General features: G+C 44.1%; 1 protein-coding gene across 4 annotated transcripts in view; it reads left to right on the top strand.

Annotated features, from left to right (window-relative positions):
• Window positions 1–368: 368 nt before the first annotated feature.
• Rtnl1 (reticulon) overlaps window positions 369–9915 on the top strand; it is a 30809-nt gene continuing 21262 nt past the window's right edge. The window contains exon 1 of one of the 4 annotated variants that reach the window (XM_076118177.1): window positions 369–1418. In XM_076118177.1, the coding sequence (XP_075974292.1) occupies window positions 767–1418 (652 nt within the window). In that variant the 5' untranslated portion in view covers window positions 369–766. Of the gene's footprint in view, window positions 1419–2915; window positions 3183–9915 lie in introns of those variants that run through there. The other 3 variants (XM_076118178.1, XM_076118182.1, XM_076118184.1) reach the window with 3 other exon arrangements.

Here is a 9915-nt window from a genome sequence, read left to right as displayed (position 1 = left end):
ACTAGAGCAAACATGTTGTCTAGAAACGGTACTTTAAATTCACCTTTGTTGTTTTTATTAAAAGAAAAATCTAAAATATTTTGTAAAATAACAAAGCTGAGTAGTTTGTAAGTGAAATGTAGGTGTAAGATAAGGACAAATAATCATCGATTCCACGAATTTAACATTCTTTAAAGATCACTCCATAGAATATACCTTGCCATTTTTGGGTTACTCTGGTCGGAATAATGGTCATACCGAATAACAGCTGTTTCATGTCGCTACTGTCGCGCAACTTGATTGTCAAAATTCCCAGTGCTCAATTGACTAGTGTCGGTAAAACAGAGCTTACTTAGCGCGCCTTCAAAAAAGGTCAGGATCGGAAAGTCAATACTTTTCGCAATTTCTTGCTTGCAATTTTATTGTTAATAATTTTTCTGCAATTGTACCCATTCTACACTCTTGATTTGATTAGTTTATATCGATATCTTTGAAAAGTTTTAGTTCGTTAAATTCGCTCTTAATTTAATAATTTGTATAACATAAACCGGCGAGCGGCATCGCCCCCGCTGCACCGAGGGGTCGGCGATGAGTAATACCGTTCGTTTCTCGTGCTGAGTGACGTCGTGCAGCGCCGGCCGGCACACGGCTCGCAGACCGCAGTACGATACGGCGAGGACGCACGACAGGACCCGCCCTCCGCGCTCGCAGCTTCGCACCCGCGCTCCTCTCACACCCTATCGATCACTCTCGACATCGCACTTTTTTATCTTTCACATAAGGGAACATGGACAGCGCCGACGCTCTCCTCGGTGGACTCGCGAGTGGCGACAAGGCGCCGCTCGATGCGACGCAGCCCGCGCCGGCCATGAAACGCGATCAGGACTCGACGGATGACTTCGAGCACCTGGACCGCGACGGCAAGCGCGAGATGACCGAGTCGCCGCAGCACCAGCAGGCGACCGCCACGCGCAGCTTCCTGGACATGGAGCGCGAGCTGCTGGCGGACGCGCCGCGCGCCCCCTCCGCCGACCAGCTCGCCGACAAGTTCACGGACAGCGAGTCGGACGCCGACACGGCGGGCGAGTCGCCGCTGCACCGGCCCGCCTCGGGCCAGCGAGCGGCGCACACCCCCGAGCCGCCGCTCGACCCCACGCCCGTGCTGGCGCCCGCGCCCGCCCCGGCTCCTGCGCCCCAGCTTGCACCTAGCCCCGCCCCGGCGCCGCTCGACAAGCCCTTGCCGGAGGAACCCAAACCTGCAGTTGTTCCAGAACCTAAGCCTGAACCTCCTAAACCCGAACTTCCGAAGCCAGAACCCCCCAAGCCGGAACCCGTGAAGAGGGAGCCGAGCCCGCCTCCCAAGGCGAGCGCCCCAGAGCCCGCACGCCCAACGGCGCACGTCATCGAGGCTGAAGTCATCTTCTGTCAAATGGGACTAGGTAAGCTGAACATACTTTTTTACGATATTATCTGTTCAATTGGTAGTCATTTCATAGTGAACTTTCACGATTTCTAATGCAGTGAGCTGGCAACTCGTCACTGCGTACTAGATATATTTGGAACATGAAAATAATGCGAAATATGAATCATTTTTCTTAAGACGGCTCATTTGCTACCACTCAAAAATTCATTGTATGAGAATGGTTTGTCGAAGGCACTTTTTTGTGAGAGCCGAGTCTCTTAAATAGTTTCATTTGGAAGCGTGCGCTGAGCGCCGCGGACCGTGAACAATCATGTCTGCAGGTGAACAATGGCCGCGCCGACCAATATCTACACAAGTGTCCGAGCGACACCCGTTCTCCTGGTATTCTTCATAACTTAAAGACAAGCATAGTAGCGCCTGACTTGCTTTAGGCTTAGGACATCATTAGGTAAATTAGTACGTTTTGTCTTGGAGGGTTTACTCAACACGTCCATATTTACGAGTATGATGTAATTATCTTCTATCACGACATGTGACTCATAGCATTGAAGGCTTATTAAAAGCTCACGATCTAGACAAAAAGTGGCATCCAATATGGAGACAACAATGGGTGAGGGTGTAGCGGGTGGCGCGCGGGGGTGGGACGGGAGGTCGGCTGCAGAGGTGGCGGAGCGGCAAGAGCGTTGACCGCTGCCGCGCTGCAGCGACGGGCTAACGGCACCCGCTGAAGCCCACGCCTCTCACTGCACGCGGAAAGGACGTCCGACTTCGAGTCGTGCTCCAATATATTATTCAAGTGGCGTGCGCCCGCCGCGATCCCTTCGTCATTACGACACGGCTCCTCCGCACAGTCTACCTGTCGCCAGGAGCCGCCCGTCACTCACTCCCCGCGATATTGCCTCGTATGTAATGTTGTCTCAGCTGCCAATTGAAAAGCCTTTGTTTTCTTCATCCGCACTTAATTCGCGCTTACAACGAAATTCGGCTAAAAGCGGATTGTGACGCAAAGTTGCACTTCCTTGAACCACATGAGTCATCGTCCGTCAGACATTAGTAACAGGCCATTTATCGATTTTTTGTTACTTTGATACCTACAATGGAAGGATTGTCGAGCTGCTCTATGTTCACGCAGGCAGCGAGGGCTATTAGCTAAATTGCTATCTTATCTAGTGCAAACTCGTCGAGAGCACTCCATGCTGCAACGATAAACTATTTAGTTTGACGAAAGAGTAGACACACGTTATCTTAAGACATTTTTCACACAAAGATACTAGGGAAAAGTCGAAATGTACGCTTCACGTAGAACACGAACGATGCTGGAGTTTCGCTTATTTTAATTCGGAATGCGCATTGGAATCTGAAGATAGATCGCCAATATGAGCGACGTATGCGCAATCGACTCCGAGCCATTCGTGAGTCTCGAGTCGACGTTATCAGAATTCCACAGATAAAGTCTGAACGAAAAAAGTGTCAGTGGGCTCGGTTCGGTGGTCGGTCGGCAACTCGGCAGTCGGTAGAGCGGGCGTGACGCGCGGTATGCACACTCGACGCCACCATCGCTAATTTTAGCGCGCGGAGCAGCAGGCGGCTCACTACTTCACTAGCGCAGCACCCGGCGCCGCGCTCACGTCGCTCCTCGCCACTCCTCGCCACTGCTCGAGCCCTCGCTCACCTCTATGTGGCGGCGTCTCCTCGCGCTCACTCTCCACGACTAGACTTGACTTTTGTGTGAATATTGTTGTGTGGTGAACGATGGGATCCAACACCGAAGAAATCAATGGTGAGTCTCGTCAAGTTTGAATCGCAGGGTGTTGCCGGCGCCTTAGCACCGGCTACCTCATCTTCGCCTTCGAGAATTCGAGGCCATGCAGTCCAGTTTGTGGAGTAGAGGCGTTTTGTTTGAGCTAGGATATAGCCGTCGAGCTTCTTGTCGCAGTCCTGTTATAAATCCGCAACATCCGCACGATATTTTGCATAAAAAATTACGTCAGATACGCTTCCGTTGTTAATTTTGGCGCAGTTGTCCAGAAAGATCAACGACATAAAACTATTCGAGGCACTCGACGGTTCTTTACGAGTCCAGTGCTGTTTAAATTTTTTCAAGGAATCGATTGCGTACGAATGTTTAATATGTGTGTAGTGTACGTACAGTTGTGTATGTCATATTATTTTTGTTCTCAAATGATCCGTTCGTCCGAATCGACCTCGGCGCTGCACTGTGCATCGATAGATCGTATTGATAAAGTTGTCTATCTGATCGTCTTTTGTTGTTGCACCTGTTTGTCTGCACGAAGCCGTCTCTCTGCCAGGACGCGCTGACGACTCACTATAGGAAAACACTATGATCAAAATGCCCTGACAAGCAATGTTCTCATTAAAAATTAAACAAATAGCTATAGCACATTCATAACTTCCCCTAATCAAAATCGTTATTACAATTCCCATTAGGCGTGCCCTAATCGCGTCCAGGGTCACGGTCGTGTTTGAAACGCAACCACAAATAAACCTTTTAAAATATGTTGATGTAAAATAGTTCATTCGCTGTAATAAGCGACCTTGTAATAATGTTCGACATGACATATTCGCTGCCAAACTGTTCACTGTTAAATGTGTAGCTAGTTAGCTACCTAATTGTTTCATAGCACACGCTAGAAACAACTGAAAGAAGTTCAATTGTTGTATTCAGTGTTATGTAAAATATTTATAACGTCACTTTTTGTCAAGGAAGTTTGTATAATTTTTGGGTAAATTGCACGAAATATACTGAAAAGCTGTTTGGTTCCATGTTGGTGCCTGCGTGTGCTTGTCATCTTGTTAAGATAGGTCCTTGAAGTCCTATAAGTAGAACAAATTTTGACATCAGGTAGCGGACCTTTTGCAACCCTTTCTAATTATACATACTATCCCTGCGAGTTGGTTTCGATAGAATTATTTATAAGTCTATTGGGGCTTTATTTTGGGGTTTCCAGTATCGAGGTGTTTAGGGTTTCTTCCGAGTTCAAGTTATCTTTAAAAGAAACACACAGTGCAGTTATCACCCAATACTTCCGCAACTGCTGCAATACTTATAAAAAGCAGATTGCTTAATCCTAATTACAAGTGACGTTCAAGTTCGAGATATCGTTATCGCCGATTAGCGTCATAGATTCCTTAAAGCCGGGGCTTAACCTTAGAATCGTTGACTGTAATGTACGCGAGAGAACAAAAAGCCGCGAGTGTGAGGCGTAGCAGGTTGTAACAGTGAGCGCCACTGTCAAGTGCGAGTGCGCCCCACGCCTCGTGCACTCGTTGACCTAATTCCGTCTCTTCACAAAAATGTAGCGCAGGGCCCTTGTGTGTTGTGCTCATCTAGAGTGTGACGTCACTTGCAGCCACCCTCCCATTGTTTGTGCTCTCACCCGGAGTAATGACGCGCATATACAAACACCTCGTTCAATTACTGGATCCGAATAATAGCTTCATTCTCAAAATGTTTTTGCACACTTTGACTGAAATAACTATTCATGACTCTTGTTACTTTTCATGACTTTCTCTTTTTACGTAAGTTGTTACATCACGAACATCTTAATTGCGTTCATTATCAACATTGCTAAGATCATACATACGCTCGCAGTATTGCCTCACAGTAGCGAGTGCCGACGTATAAGGAGAGAGATGAATCACGTTGGAGGTTTCCACGTATTGTCAGTTCTATTATTAGAAACACGTTCAGCCTGTGTCGTTCTAACTTATACCTGTATAATGAAACTTGAACAATATTGCGTCGCATATTTGATACAGTAGTTATTACAAAAAAACGATGAAAGTGAGGAGAGACATTGGGTGTAGTTTATTGGCGCCGCTGGTGTAGAGTGTGCGTGTCTCGATTGCTCTATCAGGTCGGTGAATTAGTGGAAAAGCCCAGACATCGTGCAATAAGGGCTGGCCCGCGAGTGGCGGGTCGCGACCAGCCGCGAGGGTGGCGAGGGGTGTGGCGGATCGATATCCTCGCCACGGCACACAGACACACCGTCTGCTCTCTTTATATAAACGGATCAGCCTTGTTGCTAACCCGTAAGCTCCTAGCACTTGTGCCTTCTGGACTTGGATACTTTAGTATCGACCTACCCGTCTATATTATTCAGACGGGCGTAACTCACCCCCTCGCCGGCTAACAATAACTCCTAGTAATTTATTAGATTAGGGTGATAGAGTGAGTAAGCGACAGGGAAACCTGTTTATTAAATCAATTACCCCTTTGTAGGTAGTGCAGTAAACTAAATGACATTGTTGGAGTCCCAACTTTGTTGAAGTTTGGTTCGCGTGAATGGTATTTAAACCTTGACTTCATTCGACTTGAAGTTTGGTCATGTTCATCGACGACAGTTGATTTATTGGCTCTCGTTTAAAGTATCGTGTTGGTCGGTGCACTAGTGCCACGAGGATTTGGACTCGACTCGTCACGTCCGCCAGACTTTACCCCCTGCGGACAGAGTTAAAACGTTTGATGCGAAGTAGACAAAGTTGCTTAGAAGTTCTGACTTGAAACAGTCTTATATGTGAGGCGTTACGTTTCAACTTTCGACAGCTGATATTTGGCTATATTTTATTCTTTCCTCTAACCTTATGACTGTACAGCTAGTCATGTCCTATCCAGATCAGAATTAGTAAGAGTTTTTTCCTGTACTATCTGCTTTCATACATTCGCAACTTGTATACCAGGAGCAGAGCTAGTAGTATCAGTAGGTAGGTATGTGTGCACAGGTAATGGTGTGTGCGGTGACGTCACACGTCGTCGCGGGTATTTTTGCCCGGCGACAAGGCGTCGCGGCCGCGTCACGCGACAAACTTCATTGTGTGTGCAGCACTCGCTTTGGCGCATGTTTTACGCACAGGTGTTACGATAGCCGCCCATATATTGCCGTACCAGTTGGCATCTGCTCCGTTCAATACCGCTTTTGGTCTCGTGTACTTGAAAAGAAATCTTTCTTGGTGCGTCATTGCGCCCTATACGTAAAATAATGTACAGATAAATAACTTATCTATACAATAGCGCATTTTTATATGCGTTTAACCTCAGAAACCGGGGGTTAGTAGCTCTACAGCTCTTTTAGTTGCCTGTCACTCAGTTATGAGTGCTATTTATACATGTGACTATATACATATAAAGTACATTATTGTCGAGCTCCCTGACCACATCCGCACCTGGTTTTCCTTATATGAACGTAGTTATTTCGATAAGAGCCGTGCCATTTTGAAGTAAACCCTGAATATAAAACGTACTGTTTTACGAGTTCACATAAAAACCTCACGTGAAATAAGGGCTCGTATAATTTCATTTCATTTGATACGAATACTTGTAGCTTATCTGTGGAAATCTATAACCTGTCATGTTCGAGTGGCGTACCTACATGATAATGAACACATTTCATATCCAGGCAGAAGTGTAGATACCTGTAGAAGTGTAGTTACTACTCAAAAACATTTTAATTAATTATTTACATGACCAAAGCTTACGGTACGGTCGAAAATTTAAATTCTATTCCAACCGAAATTAATACAACACCGAATTCAGCAATCAGTCAGGAATAATACAGTTTTTTTAATAAATTGTAAAAGAATACATGACTAGAATGATAAAGAACGGCAAACCCGTCGGAACAAATTTTGGCTACACACTTGTCTCGCATTGAACGTGCGTGCGGTTGCCAAGTGTGTCACACGTATATGCCTTACCGGGAAACTGAACTGAACATTTCTTGTGATACGAGTATTTAGTCTTGTCTGTGATAAGGGCAATTTACATGCAAACTTGTGATTCTCTACCACTATCACTGCCGACTACCGGCTAGCGATCAAGAAATTTTGGATAGAAATCTGATCAACGCCTCTAGTGAGGTCCGAAAAAACAATTTTTCCAGTACATTTAAAATGTCAAATTCTCGATACTTGAAAGTACCGGCTTTACGGAATAGCGCTACTGTATTGTAGAATTACAACCCAATATATAGACATTGAGGTTATTGAGAAAAGCAATCAATGAATATGTTACTCTATTGAAATCTAAATTTTACACGATAATGTATATTTTGAAAGCTAGAATCCGTAAATCTTGACAATATGCCTTTCTTCCAACTATGTTAGACTTGGTTTTCAAACTCATCGGATGCAGCTGAATATCAGTATTTTTCATGGAGCTTAGACAGATTAAAGAAATTACAAAACGAGTTTTACTTAAGCGATTTACACGATGTTCCCTAACTTAAATCATAGATGATTTACAATGACATGATTCCCCTAAGATAAATGATAGTATTTCTGGATTTGCTGCCAGTTCAATTAGAACCTTGTCAGTGGATGAGCATGCAAGAAACTCAAGGCTGCTCCTAATCAATGTTTAAACTTGTAATTCACAGTCATTGATTGTGTAATGACTGAACTGAGTTAATGAGCAACTAATTAAAGATTATTATCGTCAATATAACATGCTTACTTAGTCGTGTACAGCCTGTATCGTTCTCATTGTGCTTAGTCATATTGCCTCTGAACAATTATATACTATCAAATATATAATATTAAATTAGAACACGAAAAAAGCTACCTTAGCAATGCTGTGAAAGTTTATTCTTCTTAATTATATTCATAGGATGTTTTTTTTTAACCCATGGCTGTCCCACGACTGGGCAAGGGTTTCCACTTGAACGAGGGAAGAGTGTGGTAGGGAAGGAATCTTGACTATGGACTAATATTTTTAAATCTATTGCATTAAGATTTTCGTGTCATAAAGTCTGATACAGCATAATGACGTCAGCGGCGCCAAATACTTTTAAATAAAGTCGTCGTTTATGTGTTCACAGTATTTTACACTCGTTATGGAATGATTGTGTCGTGTTTGTTGCAGTGCGGCTTGGCAGTTGGCACTCGCCACTGATCACTAGATCTCTTCTCCCTGCAGACTTTGCAGTAACCATGCAGTTATTACTTTTGGTACCCTTCCAGTTACATTTTAAAGAAATGTCTGATCTTTATCAGATTGGAAGACTCACGAGATTCATACTAAATAATCAGCTCTCATTGGCAAAGGCTTACCACCACGTCAATTTAACCCAAAGATGCAAGAATGCATTGATGCATTTAATCCCCCTGCGTACCACCATTGTACATTTCTTTTTTTTCCTTAAACCCATTACTGTCCCACTGCTGGGCAAGGGTCCTCCTAAACGAGGGTTAGCCTTTGAGTCCATCTCTCTGGTAAAGTGCAAGTTGGGGACTTTACATGCCCTCAATAACTATATTTAACTAATTTTAGGTAGTTGTGGTATTGTACATGGAGCCTAATATTAAAAAGACGAATCCAGTAGATCCTACAAATAAATAATGATGGAAATTTTAAATTGAAAAGGGGGAAAAGCTTGACGTCATCCCTAAAATTATAATGTTGGGGGGTTGTATGTTGTATGTGGTGCGCATTACTCAGGTGTGGTTGAGTCACGCGTCCGTTAAACGAGTTCGCCCGCAAATGTCGCGACAGCCTGTCGACAACTTGTCGCATTAACTTGCACCCGATCAATCGTGCCGTCGCGTCGCCCTCCTAACACTGCGCGACATTTTATTGTCTCGGGTTTGAACTACTAATTATATTTAATTTTATTGTATGACTTTCTGCTCCACCAGCAGACATTTGTTTGATCTCTTATCCTCTTTGAAGTACGACAGCAAAATATGTTTTTGGACCTCTTCTCCTATATTACACTATCCTCATTTATTTGTTACGCAGTACCCTTTTGCCTTTCATGAAAATCTAAGAAGGTTCTTGAAATACTTCACTTCCAAAGGCTGCTTTAATTAACAGTGGGAACTTCAAAGTCGGAGGTTATTCCACTATTTATTAGTCTCTCAACAGCAGTGATAAAGTCTGAGAGGTCGGGAGTCGACGTAACTTACAAGATGAAGTCATTAGTATTCGGCAGTGCGCCGCCTCTGCTCCGCTCTCCTGTGTAGCTGTAGGTATTGTAATGCTGATATTTTTTGTTCCTCAACGAGCCAAGCATGAAGGCGACACTCTAAACTTGCCGTTTCACTCGTTTCAACATAAAAGTTATACAAGATTTCGTGACTATTGAAAATGTGTATCTGTCTTTGTTCGCAGTCGAACTTACGTTTTAATTTAATTAAACACATTATGTGCGCATATGATTTAAGAACACTAGCTTTTAAAAAATGGTTCAACTAAACTGTAATCTAAAGATTCAAATGCTGCAGTGAAGGCGATTGAAAAATCAATCAAAGCCTGAACTCTACATACATATTCTCTATATCTAATGAAATACGTAGCCTCTCGCTAGGCTCGGACGCCGTGCAGCGGCGCTAGGCGTTATGCTGATGTCGAAGAAGCCTTTGTCTGCAGACGGTTTACTGTCGGCACACGTCGATTTATCCATTCAACGACATCTCTCGTTCGATTGCGGTAACAATGTGCGAACACTGAGCGTCAACTTAGTTACTTGAAGTGATTCATACAAACGTCAGATTAA

Source organism: Anticarsia gemmatalis, chromosome 9 (assembly GCF_050436995.1).
Source record: "Anticarsia gemmatalis isolate Benzon Research Colony breed Stoneville strain chromosome 9, ilAntGemm2 primary, whole genome shotgun sequence".
NCBI lineage: Eukaryota > Metazoa > Arthropoda > Insecta > Lepidoptera > Erebidae > Anticarsia > Anticarsia gemmatalis.
This window is presented reverse-complemented; position numbering and strand designations above follow the sequence as displayed.